General features: G+C 40.8%; 1 protein-coding gene across 1 annotated transcript in view; it reads left to right on the top strand.

Annotated features, from left to right (window-relative positions):
• LOC124607109 overlaps positions 1-20774 on the top strand; it is a 146057-nt gene that overhangs the window by 63329 nt on the left and 61954 nt on the right. Inside the window, exons 4-7 of the mRNA XM_047139306.1 lie at positions 11245-11342; positions 13134-13238; positions 13334-13422; positions 13538-13658. Of these exons, the coding sequence (XP_046995262.1) occupies positions 11245-11342; positions 13134-13238; positions 13334-13422; positions 13538-13658 (413 nt within the window). The remainder of the gene's footprint in view (positions 1-11244; positions 11343-13133; positions 13239-13333; positions 13423-13537; positions 13659-20774) is intronic.

Below are 20774 nucleotides of genomic sequence, written 5' to 3'. Positions count from 1 at the left end.
AAAAATGCCCAATAACGGTAGATGTGGTAAATCCAACCCATACCGTGACTTTCTTGTCATGCAATGGAGTTTCCACGACAGTTATAGGCTTTTCGGTAGCCCAAATTCAGCAGTTGTGGGCGTTGACAGACCCTCAGAGTGTGAAATGTGCTTCGTCGGTCCACAGCATGTTAGTCAACCAATCTTCATCTTCCGCCATCTTTTGAAACGCTCACACCGCAAATGTCCTCCGCTTCAGTAAATTGTCAGGTAACAGTTCATGATGCCGATGGATTTTGTACGGATAGCATCGGAGGGTATGCCTCAATGCCAACCAAACAGTAGTGTACGGAATGCAGGTGCGACGTGTGACTGCATGAGCGCTGACTTCCCTGTGGGTAGACGAACCCGCCACAGTCTCCATTTCTTGCTGAACTGTCAAAGCAGCATTATGCCTTGTGCTCGGTCGGCCCCGACGGTGTCTATCGTCTAAACAACCCATGGCTTCGAACTTCAAAATCATTCTTACCACAGCTGCATTTGTGAACGGACCTTTACCCATCCGAATCCCCTTCCTATGGCGATAGGATCATAATGCTGAACTAACACATTTCCCATTCTGATAATACAGCTTCAATAAAAGCACCTTTTCAGGTAATGTCAACATGCTACGGCTGCTGGCACATCTGATTCTCTCTCTCATTACAGCTCCTTTTATACACGATTGTCATGCACAGTCACTGACGTTTTGCTATCCAGCCCCACCTGTCGGACATTTTATGAACCTTTTTTTTTTGTTCTAATAAAATCCCCATGTCATTCCAAGCATGTGTGTAAATTTTTACCTCTCTATCTACATTATTCCATGGTTTATTAAGTTTTCAAATTTATACTGGCTTTTTGATCACCCGGTATAACCAAATGTCAGAAAGAAAAGAGTACACATTAACAAGAGAATCATGACTGAATGTCCAGTTTTAATGGTCACTCTCAGTGGGCATAATGTACAACCTAATTTCGTAGCCTGACTTATTACGATATTATAGGGGTTGATCAAGCAACAGTGCTCTAAAATCCATACATTTATCACAGAACTGATCCTTATCCCTTTGAAGCAAATACAAAAGTTATAAAACAATATATAAATAAGTAAAATGATTCGATATAGCCTTTAAATTAATGATGTTGATGAACCCAGAGGATTATAGTTGAAAACAAATAAATATTTACACACGTGTGAATGGGACCTCAAATAAATTATGCACTCAAATGAAAAATATTTAAATAATAATTAATGTATGTAGTGCAAGCAGATCATTGAATTATAGAAACATAAGCAAGCAAGGTACACTTAGCTCACATTAGTTCACCAAAATGAACAGCAAACATTCAGAGTTCCCCACTGTCAGTCACAACCTAAAGTTTGTTATTCTAAATAACCACTGTGAAAACATGCACCAGTTCTTTGAACAAAGTTTCAAAGTTGAATTTCATAAACTCCTACAAAATCAGTCACCAAAGACACAGTGATATAATCTCAGTGGAGAGCTAAAATATGTAAGCAGTCATGAGTACAAAGTGTTTGAGCTGTCAGAGGAAAGTCAGTTCTGGGGTTCTAAGCAGCTGTTGTGACAGATGGTTTCATAGAGGGGGGAATGTGGTGGCAAGGGAATTGGGGCAGTAGATGGGACTCTTCCACAGTATTCCAAAGTACATTCAAGGTACAGGAAAATAGCTGAACAGGAAGGGAAGATTGGAGCCCTTAAGGCTGAACTGGATAGTGCTAGGGAGGAACAGATGAGGTTAACGGGGAGAAGGGTGAAGACAAGTGGGAAGTGGTAGTGGGGAACAGGGGTCGCAGAAAGAGAACAGTATCTGATAGTTCCATCAGTAGCGCAAAAAATGGATTTGCCTTGCTATGTCAGTTAACTACAGAAGAGTCTCAAGTAGACGTAGGTGCAGTGAATACCCAACAGAATTTCATAAGGAAACCAACTGTTTCAAAAAAAAAAAAAAAAGTACGAAGTAGGAGGAAAGTTCCGTTGCTAGGAAGTAGCCGTGGAAGAGGCGTGGGTTAGATATTGCAGGAAAAATTGGTTGACAGGCACTAAGTACAAACATTTTCAAGCCCAGTGCATGTCTTAGCCAAGTGGTAGAGGATGCTAGGGCTTTACGAAGCAGGGTCATGTTTTGATAGTGGGTGGAGCAGGAAACAGTATTGATAGGGATCAGGCCTACAATATTGAGAGTGGCCTGGTAAAAATAGCTTCTGAAACTAACCATACAAATATTGGGTGGGTGCATGTTTTCATGCTGTATGATCATTCCCAGTTGCACAGCTCTGTAAGGAGGATCGGTATGGAGTTGGACTGGCTGCTTCAAGTGACTACTGGGTCAGACATAGACATGGGTTTGGTTCCTGTTGATGCTATTGGTAGGTGGGATTTCACTAGGCATGGCCAGCATCTCAATAGAAAAGGGAAGACTTGATAGTAAAATCTTTGGAGGGGGGGGGGGGGGGGGCACTGAAACTCTTCCTTCGGCTGAGATCAGTGCCCAGTGATACAACATTAAAGGCAATCAAGTGTAATGAAAAGCTCAGACAGGCAAGTGCTAAAGATGTTAAAATGACACAAGATTCTTATAAAAGTATATTGAAAAATAATGTGAGTATACTGCATCAGAATATCAGGGGATTAGAAAACAAAGTAGATAAACTTCTTGTTTGTTTGGAAGATACAGAAACAGGGGCTGAAATAGATGTACTACACCCATCTGAACATCACATAGTCATAGATATAGAAAAGATAAATGTAAATGGATACAAGCTTCAGCACATATAAGTAGAGACAGTATAGAAAAAAGAGGAGTTTCCATATATGTTAAAAGTTATCATTAAAATTAACATTAAAATTATTATGGTCATTTTGTGACCATACATTGAAAAAACAGCAGAATATTTAAGAAGTTATCAACAAAACTCACAAAACATGCTGACATCTGGTTTTACAGTGTGACTAGATATTATGTAAAATTATAAATACATGTGACCTATTTGAAGAATGAGTGTTCTTCTGCACTTTAGTTAGAATGTATTTTATTTACTTATTTTAATCACATAATTCACACTGCCATATCAGTTTTATACAATTTTATTAATGGCCATTTACATAACTAATCCATTAAAGCTTATAAAATGGTGAGTACTCATGAACTAGGAAGGTTAGGTAAGGATCTGGGAAACTCATGCTGCTTTCATACTAAGTGTAGCTGCAGAAGATTTATAGAATTGGCACATTTGCATATCAACTCTTAATAAAGTAGTTTTTGTGATGGATGTTTATTTACGTCAGCTTTCATTTGACACATTATACGATCAGTTTGCTCCAGTGGTTCAGGTGTTATTAATTTTATTGTCTGTCATAATTAAAGGAGCAATCAAATGAAAACTCATTTGATGGAGAAAAAGTAAGTAAACTGTTCATTATTTCAAGAGTAATTGCCATTACAGTTAATCCATTTAATTATCTTGTAATGTTGAAGTTTTTCTTATTTCCATGCTTGCTGAGAAAAAATGGAGAGAACCTACTCCTTACGCAAGACACCATTTTGTACTTTTGTTTTTACGCAGACCTGTTTCAGCACATTTTGTGCAATCTTCAGTGGGTTTATTTGTTTATTTTCTTCCTGCAAACTTGTTATTGCTTGTTGCATTTTAACCTCGAAAGAAACTTCCGGCACAAAATATTTGCAGTATTTGTAAAATATTTTCATTAGTCTGGACACAATGAAGAGATGACAACATATGTCAGTGAGTAGAGGCATTATATCTGGTTCATTTACAATAAATCCAAAGGTTCTAGCTTTAGGGTAAATTTTGAAATAAAGTAGATGTATAAATTTGTGTACATACCTCACATGGAGCTATTGGCTGTTTATGCTGGTAGCTTTAGATCTACTACACAATTTACAGCTTGTCACATGCAAACAACAAAACTTTTTATATATATTTTCTGTTTATTATGCATTTCTAATTGAGAATCACTATTTATCAGGAACACCACAATGTCAGAGAAGTGTTAAGTAACATGCTAAATAACTCATAAATAGTGATTCTTAATAGAAATGCATAATAAATGGAAAATGAAGACATTTTGCTGTTTGCAGATGACATATGTAAATTATGTAGTAGATCTGATGATACTTGCATAAACAATGAATAGCTACATGTGAAGTACGCAAACAAAATGTATACATCCACCATGTTTTGGAATTTACCATAAAACTAGTATCCTTAGACATGTCATAGAATGCCCCAACTCATTGATATATATATCCTCAACACTGTATTGCATGCAGACTAATATAAAATATTTGACAATAATCACTCAATTTACAAATGGATATATTTTGTGCCAAAAGTTTCTCTAGAGGTTAATGTATAACAACAATTTTGCAGAAATAAATAAACCCACTGAAGACAGCACAAAAAGTGCTGAAACATATCTAGGTGTAAGCAAAACTACAAAATGCTGTCTAGCATAAGGTGGAATTCCTTTCCAAGTTAATACAGTTATCCAACTTTTAGACAAGACAGTCAATGCCTTCAGGGAAAAATGTTTGCAGTTGCCTATGGAACCATGATTGTACTCAGGCATGCTCCTCTTCTTCCAGAGCAAATCAGTGGTCACAAATGTCTTTCTCCAGTGCTCCAAAAATATACAAATTTCATGGGGAGAAATCTGGATGTAATGGAGAATGTGAACAGCCTCACAAACTGTTAAGGTTGTTTCGACTACAATGCAGAAATTTCACTGAGAAGCCTTGTTCACATCCTCCAAAGAGTCCAGATCTCTCTGCATCCAATTTCTATATTTTTGGAGCCCTGAAAATTTGCTTCGGATGAAGATGTGGACGGCTGGGTACATTCAGGGTTTTGTTGGCAACCGCAAACATTTCTCATTAAGCCATTGACATCATTGTCTCACAGTTGGATATACGTATTAACAGTAGGGCAATTACTTTTGACATAACAAACAATTAATTTAAACAATGGAAAATCCATGATGGAATGTAACAATATTATGAAAAGGATAGCTGCTATTCGCCATATACCAGAGATGCTGAGTTGCAGATGGGTGTGACAAAAAGACTGTCACAAAATAACCTTTCGGCCTACAAGGCATTTGTCAAAAATGGAGGACACACACACTACAAACCCACCCCCACCCCCCCCCCCCCCCACCCACACTCACTCACACACACACACACACACACACACACACACACACACACTCACACACTCACACAAGCACAAGAACAACTCACACACACATGACCATGTCTGTGGCAGATGAAGCTACACGATGAGCAGCAGCAGCAGCAGTGCATGATGGGAGAGGTAATTGGGTGGGGTTAAGGAGGAGGGTGGGACAGGGAAGGGGAGCGATAGCAGGGTAGGGATGGTGTATGGTGAGTGCTGTTGGGAAGCATGCAGGGATAAGGTGGAAAGTGGGTAGGGCAGCTAGGTGCAATCAGGAGCTTAGACAGAGAGTGAGGGAGAGGTGGTGGTAGAGGAAAAGGAGAAAAGTGAAAAGTTTTTTTGAGTGGGCATTGTGCATGTTGCCCTAGTTTTTCGAGGACAAGAGTTTCATTATGTGTTATCGTATCCAGGAGCCCATCCCAATATACTCGTCCATCCCTACACAACCCCTGATCTCAACCCCTTACCTCATGGCACATATCCCTGTAATAGACCTAGATGAAACACCTGTCTCTTACATCCTCCAACCACCATCTACTCCAGTCCATTCGCAAACATCTCCTATTCCATCAAAGGCAGGGCTCCCTGTGAAACCAGTCATGTGATTTACAAGCTAAGCTGCAACCACTGTGCTGCATTCTACGTGGGCAACCAACAAGCTGTCTATCTGCATGAATGGCCACCAACAAACTGTGGCCATGAAACAACTGGACCACCATGTTGCTGAGCATGTCGCCAAACACAACATTCTTCATTTCAGTGACTGCTTGACAACCTTCACATCGACACCAGCTTTCCTGAACTGTACAGGTGGGAACTCTTCCTGGAATATGTCCTATGTTCCTGAACCCTCCTGGCCTCAACCTTTGTTAGTCATTGTCCTCACCCATCAACCCCTTCCCAGCATTACACAGTTCTCCCCTTTTCTTCTCCCCCCCCCCCCCCCCCCCCCACTCTCTGTCTAAGCTCCTGACTGCACCTAGCTGCCCTACCCTTTCTCCACAGCTTTTCTTCCATCCTAACCCAGAGGTGTTTTCCTTTATTACTATTTGCTAATGCCTTACTTCACTTTATGTCTATTCTTCCTTCCTTTCTTTCCTGTGTTTCTCTTGTCACTTTACAAACTGCACTGCACACTCTACTTACAAGCCACATTTGTATCAACAGACGGCTACAAGACCACACTGATTGTTGGTGCATCGTCTTCTGTCACACAATACTCCCACCAGTATCATTAATCCTGTACCTTCAAATTGATCACCCTTGCTGCGTCCCTCTCCAGTATTTTCATGTGTTATTTCCATATATAGTGATCTCATTTTTGACTTTATGCCAATTGTGGTGAGTTTTCGCCTTTCACTATTGTCATACTCTCTGATTTTTTCTTGTTTCCACCTTTTCCATCCATTTCGTCCTTTTCGTGATTTTTCACATATGTTTGGTTGTATTTTTGTGAATTTTTTCAGACATCATTCTACATTATTTACATTTTTTCCACGTTTTTTCAAACACTGTGGATCCTTGCTCCTTCCATCTGTGTCAATACAGAAAAGTTTCCTTGCCCCTAGCCAGAACGTAGTTCCACATAGTGTTCCTGTGCTGTTTCTTCGCACATGGAATCCCCCCAAATGGCGTTACCTTCAAATTACCCACATCCGGCTGCCACTCTTTCTTCCACATTGACCTCTATCTGCACAGATTCTGCCAATCCTTAGCCCTCACCAACATCCTGCAAAATCCTATCAACCAATTCCAAACTTCCTTGCAATACCTTATCTCCATCCATGAAATTCTTCTACTACACAGTCCCAAATTCCTGGATCCCATGACACACACTGAAACTCTTGCCCTCCAGGTACTAGAGTGACATACACAATGCCACCTCAAAAAACTCTTTACCCTGCTCACTTCCTACTCATGCTGTGGAGTATCACTGTCCATCACCTCTACAACAACCTCCTACCCTCCCCCACATTCCCTCATAGCTGACAAACCCTGTCTTGCAGACCTACTACATTTACCCCACTCTCCAAAACTCCCTCCCACCACCACACAAAATCCAGAACCTAAACAGACCTGAAACACTGTCATGAACCTTTCCTCCAAAAGCCTTAGCCCTGGAGAAATATCAATCCTTTCCAAAGGCCTCATCTTTTGCCCCAATCCCAAATTCAACCATGTAGCACTTGTTAAAGACCTTCTCCCCGTCCCTACAGTGGAAAAACTTTTTTGCCACCAACCCTTCCATCCAGACTCAACTAAAAACCAACGTTGAGCCCTGCGTGACCCAGTTCACTCCTCCAGCGAACCGTGATCCACCCCCACTATCCCCAAATAGCTCCCTGTTAACGTTCCAGAATTTCTTAACTTCATTCCCCAAATCCCTCAACATACAAACTAACCTTACACATGCTGAAAGAACTACAGTTCACTATCTAATAGCTAATCCCGACCTTATAATCCTACCTGCAGACAAAGGCTCCATCATTGTTGTTTTGAACCAGAAGGATTGCCTGGGAGAAGGGCTCTGCCAGCTGTCAGATACACCACCTGAAAACCTTGCCAATGTGACCCCATTCCAGAAATCCAGCATGATCTCCAGTCTCTCCTCAAATCCTTAAGCCCTTTCCAGAACATCTCTCTAGAGTCCATCTCTCTCCTCACCCCTACCACTCCCCACAGTCTGACCTTCTACACGCTGCCTAAAGTCCATAAACTTAACCACCCAAGATGCCCCATTGTACTCCCACAGAGAGAATTTCTACTCTTATAGACCAATACCTTCAGCCTATTACCTGGAACCTATCCTCCTATATAAAAGATACCAACCCTTTCCTCCACCGACTCTCTACAGTGCCTGCCCCTTTACCACACAGTGCCCTGCTCGTCAATTTGACGCCACCTTCCTTTAGACTAACATCCATAATGCCCATGGCCTTACCACTACTGAATGCTACCTTTCCCAATGCATGATTGATTCCAAACCAACAACCTTTTGCCTGGTGACCATGACCAACTATATCCTCACCCACAATTATTTCTCCTTTGAAGGTATTACCTACAAACAAATCTGGGGTATGGGTATATGCATCTGCATGACACTATCCTGTGCCAACCTATTCATGGGCCATCTAGAGAAATCCTTCCTAAACACCCAGAATCCTAAACCCTTCATCCTGTTTAGATTCACTCATGACATCTTTGCTGTCTGGATCGAGGGTGAGGACATCCTCTCCACATTCCTCCAGAACCTCAACAGCTTCTTATGCATTTGCTTCACCTGGTCCTATTCAACCCAACAAGCCACTTTCCTAGATGTTGACCTCCACCTCAAACATGGCTACATCACTACCTCTGTCCATATGAAACCTACTAACTACCACCACGACAGCTGCCACCCGTTCCACACCAAGAAGTCCCTTCCTTACAGCCTGGCCACCCGTGATTGTTGCATCTGCAGTGATGAGTGGTCCCTCTCGAAATATACCAGTGGTCTCACTGAGGCCTTTGCAGTCTAATTATTCTCCCAACCTTGTACAAAAACAAATCTCTTGTGCCTTATCATTCCAGTCACCCACCACCTCCCAAAGTCTCACCATCTGGCCACAGAGGAGCTGTCCCCTTGTAACTCATTATCACGCAGGACTGGAGCAACTGAATTACATTTTCTGCCGAGGTTTCAACTACCTCTCATCATGCCCTGAAATGAGAAATGTCCTGCCCGCTATCCTTCACTCCCCTCTTTCAGTGGTATTCCACAATCCACTGAACCTACACCTATGTGTGAAGCAAGTTATGTGATCTACAAGCTAAGCTGCAACTGCTGTGCTGCATTCTCTGTTGGCATGGCAACCAACAAGCTATGTGTCGCATGAATGGCCACCAATAAACTGTGGTCAAGAAACAACAGGACCACCCTGTTGAGTATGCCGCAAAACACAATGTTCTTCATTTCAGTGACTGCTTCACAGCCTGTGCCATATGGATCCTTCGCATCAACACCAGCTATTCTGAACTGTGCAGGTGGGAACTCTCCCTGCAGTATGCCCTACATTCCTGTAACCCTCCTGGCCTCAAACTTCACTAGTCATTGTTCTCACCCATCACTCCCTTCCCTGTTCCCATTCCAGCACTACACAGCACTCTATTCCACTCACACACTTGTTACTTCTCTCCTTTTCTGTTACCCCCACCCCTCCTCCACTCTTCGTCCAAGCCCCCGTCTGCACCTAGCTGCTGTACCCTTCTCCACCTCATCCTTGCATGCTCCCCAGCAGCACTGACTGTCCCCCACCCGTACCCTGCTATCCGTCCTCCTCCCCATTCCAGCCTCCTCCTTATCCACACCCAGTTGCCTCTCCCATCATGCACTGCTGCTGCTGCTCATGGTGTGGCTTCAGCTGCCACAGGCTGTGGTCATGTGTATGTGAGTTGTGCTTGTGTGTGTGTGTGTTTTCTATTTTTGACAAATGCCTTGTTGGCCAAAAGCGTATTGTGTGATAGTCTTTTTGTTGTGCCTATCTGCGACTCAGCATCTCCACTATATAGTGAGTAGCAACTATTTTTTTCATAATATTAGAACAATTTATTTGCTTTTTCTCCATCTGTCTCATTTCATTTGGCTGTTCCTTATATTTATCTTAGTATTGTGCTTGAAATTGCAATCAACTCATGCCATCACCACAAGTTTTCTGGTGTACGTGATCTTGATATAATATGTTTGTAGGATCTGTAGTGTAGCTTTTTCATTTAATCCACCTTAGCTGCTATTGGACTGTCTCCATACATAAACCAACTGTGCATGATAGGGCCTTGGGAAAATCCGCACATCCAGTGCCCAGCCACCAGCCATCCTGCATTCCTTGGCTGGTTAGCTGGTCACCAATGCCTCTCACTCTGTAAACCAGCTTCTTATAATGTCACAGAGTCATAGAACTAATGGATGTGATTTTTTTATTGTTTAGAGAATTTGTAGAGGATGATTAAATGGCCAGGAAGAAAATTAACAGAAAAATTAAAAATACCTGTAGTGATCTCAGTAACCTAAGCAGGACTTTCCAAAAAATCATATGATGTGTCTAAAAAGGTTAGGTTATAATCAGTGTACATCGCCAGTTTTTTTTTTATTTGTGACAGTTAGGCATAGACTTTTAACGTGAAAACCATCAAAATGCTCGTTGAGCAATGGAGAGATGCATGTTGAAAATTACTAGGACAGACCGGGGGGTGGAGGGGGGGCACCGAGGAATAGATTGGAGAGGAAGAATTAATCATATATGCAATGAAAATGTAATGGGAATGGCTGAGACAGATAGTCAGGTTAATGTATGATAAACAGGCAAACGTCTGCTGCTGCTGTTTATGATGATTGTGATGGATTGTGAGTAAAAGAGTCAATCATTTCCACCACACCCAGTAAATACTTCTGCATCTATTACAATCTTTTGTTGAGCTGTAACTTTACATTGGATTTCACAGTTCTGGTGGATTCAGATTTCGAAGAAAAATAACTAACACACTGGCTCTGTAAGATTAATCTCCAGAACCATTCATAAATTTAAGAATATTTCTGAAACATGAGATTAAGTATGAAACTCCCAAACAGCAGTTCATTTTTTTGTTCTTTACTACTTCCATGTGATCAAGAAACAGCAGTGTAAATGTGCTGAGAATAAAATAAATTTCATTATCCTATTCCACCATTATAAACCCATTTTTTTGATTGCATCCTGATGTTTCTATTTGTTGTACTTGTCATTTTTTTTATTGTGACTGTTTGATGTCACTATTTTCTGGTTGGTCTAAGAAGATTTGTGCCAAAACAATATCAAGCTTTTCTTTCATTAAAAACTGCTTACTGCAGATTGACCAAGTTTTCTTGTGTAGTTTTTGTTTGAATCATGTTTACTGTTAGCATCTTAGTGCAGAAGCAGTTGGTAATAAGTATACGCAAGTTTTTATGTCAGTGTGTATGCTTAATACAAGTACTGTTCTGTTATTAGCTTACAGTCAGTGACTTCAGACAGAGCAGTGATGCAGGATCAGCATGTAAAGTGCCACCAGTTCTTAAGAACAACAAAAGAGGAAACACTGTCACAAGGTAACATTCTAATTAATGAGTTTCTGTGTAACTGAATGCCTTGGTTGTTTGATAAAAGTTACAGCTCTCGTGCAACAAATGTAGTAAAATTTATTTAATTTGTGAACTAGATGGCAGATGATATGAGGCAGACTCTAACTTCGGTTTGTGTGTCACTTATATTTTAGAAAGTAATTACTCCTGTGATGTAATTTGTGATGGTTGTCATTGTTGCTGTTGTTGTGGTCTTCATTCAGAAGACTGGTCTGATGCGTCTCTCCACACCCATTTGAATATGCGTACTGTATTCATGCCTTGACTACCCTCTACAATTTTTACCCCCAACACTTTCCTCCTTTACCTAATCATCTATTTCTTAATGCCTATCAACCAATACCTTCTTTTAGTTGAGTTTTTATGTACAGGTGATGCTATTTTGTTTCTTACACATTATATAATATCCAAAGTTGTAAGTACAACACTGTAAAATAATGAATTAATCTCTAGTGTGGAAAATATGACACCTGATTCTCTTTCTTTAACTACTTATGTTTGAGCACTCTATCAGGTGATCAAAAAGTCAGTATAAATTTGAAAACTTAATAAATCATGGAATAATGCAGATAGAGAGATACAAATTGACACACATGCTTGGAATAACAGGGGGTTTTATTAGAACAAAAAAAATACAAAAGTTCAAAAAATTTCCGACAGATGGCACTTCATCTGATCAGAATAGCAATAATTAGCATAACAAAGTAAGACAAAGCAAAGATGATGTTCTTTACAGGAAATGCTCAATACGTCCACCATCATTCCTCAACAATAGCTGTAGTCGAGGAGTAATGTTGTGAACAGCACTGTAAAGCATGTCCAGAGTTATGGTGAGGCATTGGCGTCGGATGTTGTCTTTCAGCATCCCTAGAGATGTCGGTCGATCACGATACACTTGCAACTTCAGGTAACCCCAAAGCCAATAATTGCACAGACTGAGGTCTGGGGACATGGGAGGCCAAGCATGACGAAAGTGGCGCCTGAGCACACGATCATCACTAAACGACGCGTGCAAGAGACCTTTCACGCATCTAGCAATACTTTTTTTTTTTCTTTTTTTTTTTTTTTTTTGTTCTAATAAAATCCCATGTCATTCCAAGCAGGTGTGTCAATTTTTACCTCTCTATCTGCATTATTCCGTGGTTTATTAAGTTTTCAAATTTATACTGACTTTTTGATCACCTGGTAGTTAATCACTAAGAACAGCTTTTAAACCGAGTACATCTAAGTGCTATTTAGAGGAAAAATGTGTGGCTCTGCCCATATATACATATAAAGGTTTTCGGAAAACTACTGAGTGTGTCACTTATACTTCTACACATGTATGTCGGCAGTACTACAGACTTTGCTTGCTTAAGGAAAGTGATAGCCAATAAGTATGTTTTAATTTATTAGATTTCTTATTGAATTTTCCTTGACACAATTTTGTTTAGGTGTCTAATAACCTCAATATGTTTATACTTTGCTACTTCATTTGTTGCATTCTCTTCTTTCAGTTTTAAACATACTTCTGCTCTTCCGATAAAGTATGACTGTTGCAGTTTATTGCTCATAGCCTTTTATTCAGAGAAGTGACATGTCATTTCTGTCACATTTGTCTGTGGATACAAATGAATATCACACCTCAACAATTCAACAATTGCTTTAAATGTTTATGGGTACATATAACATGACCAGTGACTTGCTGTCTTGCAGTTTGAGTTCTTCACTCACAATATCACTTCTGATTAATTATGGATCTCTGGATTTGTGTTATAGAGCTGAATGTGAAAAGAAAGTTTATGAAACTTTGCTGAGGGATCTCTGGATAACAAAAATTAAGTTTATATTGGAGAAACAAAATGAAATAATACAGAAAAGAAGGTATGTTTGTGGCAACTAATATCAGTCCCAGTACCAAACTATTCTGCTGAATTACAAAATTGTGAAATTAATAAACTAAAATCACTTTCTTACAGAAATACTGAATTACTCCAGCAGTGGAGGAAAGATACAGAAAAACTGAATCAAATAAATAGAATGCACCTTGAGAATTTTAAGAAACATGGTGAGGAAATAGCATCCAACTTTTGACCTCTGATGGTTTTTAATGGAGTGTAGCTATGTTATATAATTACTAAGAGAATAAATGAACATTTTACTCATATTCTTTATTGTTTCAGGACTCAAAATACCGTTTGATACAGATGAAGATTATATGAAGATACTCTCAAGATCTGACTTAAAAAATTCACTGTCAAGAGGAAGAGCTATCAAGTCCTTGACCGTGCACCCAATGATAAAGTAAGGAAACTCAGAACAGATAAAATATATTTAGCATATGCCTCATTTCTGCATTTGCAAGGAATGTCTCTTGTAGAAATCAAATTAAATGTCATATACAACATGTAACAGCCGTAAATGTATGAACAGACACAAACATGCATACATACACTCCCTTTGTGACCAGTTGCCAAATCAGTGAGAAAACGTACTTGGATACAGAATAAGTAACAAAATGAATAACAATTAGCAACAGTGATCCAAGCACCAAAATGGAAGTAATGGGATAACCACTTCATTGGTTCCGAACATGTGTATTCATGTTTAGCAAAGAATATCAAAGCAACATCTCAAATGTGCTACTGTCTAACAGCAATTTTAACTAAGCACCATCTCTCCATTCCATATTTCCATTTTAGCAAAGGTGAACTAAGTGTCATCTGTTTTGCAGTAGTGATCCAAGTCATTCAAGTGACACCACTGATAGTAACAAAACACTGCTTTGTTTTGTCCAGTATTGTACAATCTCAAAAAATACTAATCAGGGACGTGGCAAGAAATCCAGCTGAAGAGGAAAGAAAAAGTGAACCAGAATTTCATAGTGAGGTAAGTAATTTTATTTCACCGTAAAACCATAATGGAAATTCCTGGATGAAGCAGTATGCTAAACAAGTGAAAGGCAACCAGTCATCTACAGAGGACGACACAAGGCATACAGTAACGCACAACAGAAAACAGCATTTACGCTAGCTTTTGGACACTTGCTCCTTTTCTGTCAGTAGTACACACGTTGTGTGGTTAAGAAGGGTAGTAGGAGTAATCCATCGAACTACAGACTTATATCATTGACATCGGTTTTGCAGTAGGGTTTTGGAGCATATACTGTATTCAAACATTATGAATCATCTCGAGGGGAACGATCTATTGATACGCAATCAGCATGGTTTCAGAAAACATCGTTCTTGTGCAACGCAGCTAGCTCTTTATTCGCACGAAGTAATGGCCACTATCGACAGGGGATCTCAAGTTGATTCCGAATTTCTAGATTTCCGGAAAGCTTTTGACACCGTTCCTCACAAGCGACTTCTAATCAAGCTGTGGGCCTATGGGGTATCGTCTCAGTTGTGTGACTGGATTCGTGATTTCCTGTCAGGAAGGTCGCAGTTCATAGTAATAGACGGCAAATCATCGAGTAAAACTGAAGTGATATCAGGTGTTCCCCAGGGAAGCGTCCTGGGACCTCTGCTGTTCCTGATCTATATAAATGACCTGGGTGGCAATCTGAGCAGTTCTCTTAGGTTGTTCGCAGATGATGCTGTAATTTACCGTCTAGTAAGGTCATCCGAAGACCAGTATCAGTTGCAAGGCGATTTAGAAAAGATTGCTGTATGGTGTGGCAGGTGGCAGTTGATGCTAAATAACGAAAAGTGTGAGGTGATCCACACGAGTTCCAAAATAAATCTGTTGGAATTCGATTACTCAATAAATAGTACAATTCTCAAGGCTGTCAATTCAGCTAAGTACCTGGATGTTAAAATTACGAACAACTTCAGTTGGAAAGACCACATAGATAATATTGTGGGGAAGGCGAGCCAAAGGTTGTGTTTCATTGGCAGGACACTTAGAAGATGCAACAAGTCCACTAAAGAGGCAGCTTACACTACACTCGTTCGTCCTCTGTTAGAATATTGCTGCACGGTGTGGGATCCTTACCAGGTGGGATTGACGGAGGACATCGAAAGGGTGCAAAAAAGGGCAGCTCATTTTGTATTATCACGTAATAGGTGAGAGAGTGTGGCAGATATGATACGCGAGTTGGGATGGAAGTCATTAAAGCAAAGACGTTTTTCGTCGTGGCGAGATCTATTTATGAAATTTCAGTCACCAACTTTCTCTTCCGAATGCAAAACTATTTTGTTGAGCCCAACCTACATAGGTAGGAACGATCATCAAAATAAAAAAAAAAGAAATCAGAGCTCGAACAGAAAGGTTTAGGCGTTCGTTTTTCCCGCGCGCTGTTCGGGAGTGGAATGGTAGAGAGATAGTATGATTGTGGTTCGATGAACCCTCTGCCAAGCACTTAAATGTGAATTGCAGAGTAGTCATGTAGATGTAGATGTATGTGAATGTGTGTACTATTGCTGGAATGAGAGCTGATGCTCAAAAGTTAGTGTGAATGCTGTTAGCTTTTATTCATTTCTGTGCTCCAAGCATCTATCCACTATAGGTGAGTGGTTGTATTTCCCCTATTTTACATATTACAGTGAAACCTCTTTATAACAGTCCTCTATATAATGTTTTCCTCTATGTTACATCCGTTTTTTTTTTTTTTTTTTTTTTTTTTTCTCCCGGTCCTGACTAAAAGCCCATACAGACAATGTTAAATTTTCCTCTTTACTGCATTTCCTCTATATTACAATTTCCTTCATGTAATGCTCATATTTTTGGAACCCTGGTCAATTATTTACCTCTTTATAACGTTTAAGTGCCTGGATGTAGACGCATCATTCCCATTCTGTGGATTCACAGTTTGCACCGGCTTGGAAAAGCCGCACTCAGCGTGTTTCATATGTCAGCGGCAGAACCCAGTCACGTCACGTCACGTGACGCACATTCTGCTTGTGATCTTTTTGGCGCCATTTCAGTCAATTCTTTGTATTCATAGCGTGTTGTGTGAGCTGAGCAGCAAACAGTTCGTGTGTCTAGTGAATGTGTGTCTTCGATATAAATTTATTAAAAAAAAAAAAGCTGTCATCAGTGGATATGAATGAAAAGCGGAAGAAAATTTCTCTGGAAGAGAAGGTTTCTGTTATTAAAAAAGTGGAGGCATCGCATGGTGTGAGTTGCATGGAGCTAGCAAAGCAATTTGAACTGGCCCCCTCAACACTATTATGAAGAACAGATCGTCGATAATGGAAGGATTTGAGAATTGTGGAAATTCGAAACGTATGTGTTTGAAACAATCGACTTATGACAAAATGGAGGAAGTTTTATTAACTTGGTTTCAGCAAGCACGTGCTGCAAACATTCCTATAAACGGAACTATTTCAAAGGACAAGACGCTTCAAATATCACTGCAGTTAGGAATGGAAAATTTTAAGGTGTCCAATGGATGGATTGATAAATTTTGACAGTGTCATGGTGTTGTATACAAAGCGGAATGTGGAGAAAGTAAAAGTGTGGATGAACCAACTGTAGTTCAATGGATGCAGACTCTCCCTAATCTGATACATGGCTACAAACTGTGGGACATTTGTAACATTGACGAACCTGTCATGTTTTTCAATTTAATGCAGGATAAGACATTTACTTTTCGTGGGGAAAGTTGCTATGGCAGTAAGAAGAGGCTGGCCGTGTGGCATCGCCCGCTGTGCCGGTGAGTGGACATGTGGCCGCTCCTTCAGCAAGGTACAAGCAGGCACACGGGGGGAGGGGTTTATTAGTTATTGGGAGCTCCAACATTAGGCGAGTGATGGGGCCTCTTAGGGAAATAGCAGAAAGGTCGGGGAAGAAGGCCAGTGTTCACTCTGTCTGCTTGCCGGAGGGTCTCATCCGAGATGTGGAGGAGGCCCTGCCAGCGACGATAGACAGCAATGGGTTCACCCGACTGAAAATTGTTGCTCATGTCGGCACCAATGACTCCTGCCGTCTGGGTTCAGAGGTCATCCTCAGTTCGTACATGTGGATGGCAGAGTTGGTGAAGGCCGAAAGCCTCGCTAGTGGGGTGGAAACTGAGCTAACTATTTGTAGTATCGTTCCCAGAACCGATCGCGGTCCTCTGGTTTGGAGCCGAGTAGAAGGCTTAAACCAGAGGCTCAGACGATTCTGCGGAGATCTGGGGTGCAAATTTCTCAACCTCCGCTATCGGGTGGAGAAATGTAGGGTCCCCCTGAATAGGTCAGGTGTGCACTACACACAGGAAGCGGCTACAAGGGTAGCAAAGTACGTGTGGAGTGCGCATGTGGGTTTTTTTAGGTTAGAGATTTCCCTCCCTAGGCCCGTCAAGACGCCTCCTGAGACACGGCAGGGTAGGAGTAGGTAAAATGCAACAGGTAATAACAATATTAATGTGCTAATAGTACACTGCAGGAGCATCTATAGAAAGGTCCCAGAACTGCTCTCATTAATAAACGGTCACAATGCCCACATAGTACTAGGGACAGAAAGTTGGCTGAAACCAGATGTAAACAGTAATGAAATTCTAAACTCAGATTGGAATGTATACAGCAGAGACAGACTGGACAGTGAAGGGGGAGGCGTGTTTATAGCGATAAGAAGTGCGATAGTATCCAAGGAAATCATCGGAGATCCGAAATGTGAAGTAATTTGGGTGAAGGTCACGATTAAAGCAGGCTCAGACATGGTAATTGGATGTCTCTATAGGCCCCCTGGCTCAGCAGCTGTTGTGGCTGAGCACCTGAAGGATAATTTGGAAAATATTTCGAGTAGATTTCCCCACCATGTTATATTTCTGGGTGGAGATTTTAATGTGCCGGATATAGATTGGGAGACTCAAACGTTCATAACGGGTGGCAGGGACAAAGAATCCAGTGAAATTTTTTTAAGTGCTTTATCTGAAAACTACCTTGAGCAGTTAAACAGAGAACCGACTCATGGCGATAACATAATAGACCTTCTGGTGACAAACAGACCCGAACTATTTGAAACAGTTAACGCAGAACAGGGAATTAGCGATCATAAAGCGGTTACTGCGTCGATGATTTCAGCCGTAAATAGAAATATTAAAAAAGGTAGGAAGATTTTTCTGTTTAGCAAAAGTGACAAAAAGCAGATTTCAGAGTACCTGATGGCTCAACACAAAAGTTTTGTTTTAAGTACAGATAGTGTTAAGGATCAGTGGACAAAGTTCAAAACCATCGTACAATATGCGTTAGATGAGTAAGTGCCAAGCTAGAGATGGAAAAAAGAGCCTCTGTGGTACAACAACTGCGTTAGAAAACTGCTGCAGACGCAAAGGGAACTTCACAGCAAACATAAACATAGCCAACGAGTTGCAGACAAACAAAAATTACGCGAAGCGAAATGTAATGTGAGGAGGGCCATGCGAGAGGCGTTCAATGATTTCGAACGTAAAGTTCTATGTACTGACTTGGCAGAAATCATAAGAAATTTTGGTCTTATGTCAAAGCGGTAGGTGGATCAAAACAAAATGTCCAGACACACTGTGACCAAAATGGTACTGAAACAGAGGATGACAGACTAAAGGCCGAAATACTAAATGTCTCTCTCCAAAGCTGTTTCACAGAGGAAGACTGCACTGTAGTTCCTTCTCTAGATTGTCGCACAGATGACAAACTGGTAGATATCAAAATAGATGACAGAGGGATAGAGAAACAATTAAAATTGCTCAAAAGAGGAAAGGCCGCTGGACCTGATGGGATACCAGTTCGATTTTACACAGAGTACGCGAAGGACCTTGCCCCCCTTCTTGCAGCGGTGTACCGTAGGTCTCTAGAAGAGTGTAGCGTTCCAAAGGATTGGAAAAGGGCACAGGTCATCCCCGTTTTCAAGAAGGGACGTAGAACAGATGTGCAGAACTATGGACCTATATCTCTGACGTTGATCAGTTGTAGAATTTTGGAACACGTATTATGTTCGAGTATAATGACTTTTCAGGAAACTAGAAATCTACTCTGTAGGAATCGGCACGGGTTTCGAAAAAGACGATCGTGTGAAATCGAGCTCGCGCTATTCGTCCACGAGACTCAGAGGGCCATAGACACGGGTTCCTGGGTTGATACCGTGTTTCTTGACTTCCGCAAGGCATTCGATACAGTTCCCCACAGTTGTTTAATGAACAAACTAAGAGCATATGGATTATCAGATCAATTGTGTGATTGGATTGAAGAGTTCCTAGATAACAGAACGCAGCATGTCATTCTGAATGGAGAGAAGTCTTCCGAAGTAAGAGCAATTTCAGGTGTTCTGCAGGGGAGTGTCGTAGGACCATTGCTATTCACAATATACATAAATGACCTTGTGGATTACATTGGAAGTTCACTGAGGCTTTTTGCGGATGATGCTGTGGTATATCGAGAGGTTTTAACAATGGAAAATTGTACTGAAATGCAGGAGGATCTGCAGTGAATTGATGCATGGTGCAGGGAATGGCAATTGAATCTCAATGTAGACAAGTGTAATGTGCTGCAAATACATAGAAAGAATGATCCCATATCATTTAGCTGCAATATAGGAGGTCAGCAACTGGAGCAGTTAATTCCATAAATTATCTGGGAGAAAGCATTAGGAGTGATTTAAAATGGAATGATCATATAAAGTTGATCGTCGGTAAAGCAGATGCCAGACTGAGATTCATTGGAAGAATCCTAAGGAAATGCAATCTGAAAACAAAGGAAGTAGGTTGCAGTACGCTTGTTCGCCCACTGCTTGAATACTGCTCACCAGTGTAGGATCCATAGCAGATAGGGTTGACAGAAGAGAGAGAAGATCCAACAGAGAGCAGCGAGCTTCATTACAGGATCATTTAGTAATCACAAAAGTGTTACGGAGATTATAGATAAACTCCAGTGGAAGACCCTGCAGGAGAGATGCTCAGTAGCTCGGTACGGGCTTTTGTTGAAGTTTCGAGAACATACCTTCACCGAGGAGTCAAGCAGTATATTGCTCGCTCCTATGTATATCTCGTGAAGAGACCATGAGGATAAAATCAGAGAGATTAGAGCCCACACAGAGGCATACCGACAATGCTTCTTTCCACGAACAATACGAGACTGGAATAGAAGGGAGAACCGATAGAGGTACCCAAGGTACCCTCCATCACACACTGTCAGGTGGCTTGTGGAGTATGGATGTAGATGTAGATGTAGAAGAGCAAGGAACGTATTACAATTTTGTTGTGTACAAACACCGATGGCAGTGAAAAACTGAAACCTTTGGTTATCGAGAAGCCAAAAAATCCAAGGTGCTTCAAAAACATTTCCATGTTTTCGTGCAAATATACAAACAATGTCAAGGCATGGATGACGAGTAATATATTTTTACATTTTCTCAGAGAATTTGACGTTAAATAGGGAGTGCTGCAAGGAAAGTGCTGCTGTTTGTGGATAGGTGTGCAGCACATCCACCAGATGAATCCTTTCTGAGAAATATGAAAGT

Source organism: Schistocerca americana, chromosome 3 (genome assembly GCF_021461395.2).
Source record: "Schistocerca americana isolate TAMUIC-IGC-003095 chromosome 3, iqSchAmer2.1, whole genome shotgun sequence".
Taxonomy (NCBI): Eukaryota; Metazoa; Arthropoda; class Insecta; order Orthoptera; family Acrididae; genus Schistocerca; species Schistocerca americana.
Note: the sequence above shows the minus strand (reverse complement) of the source record. Positions and strands in the feature narration are given on the sequence as shown.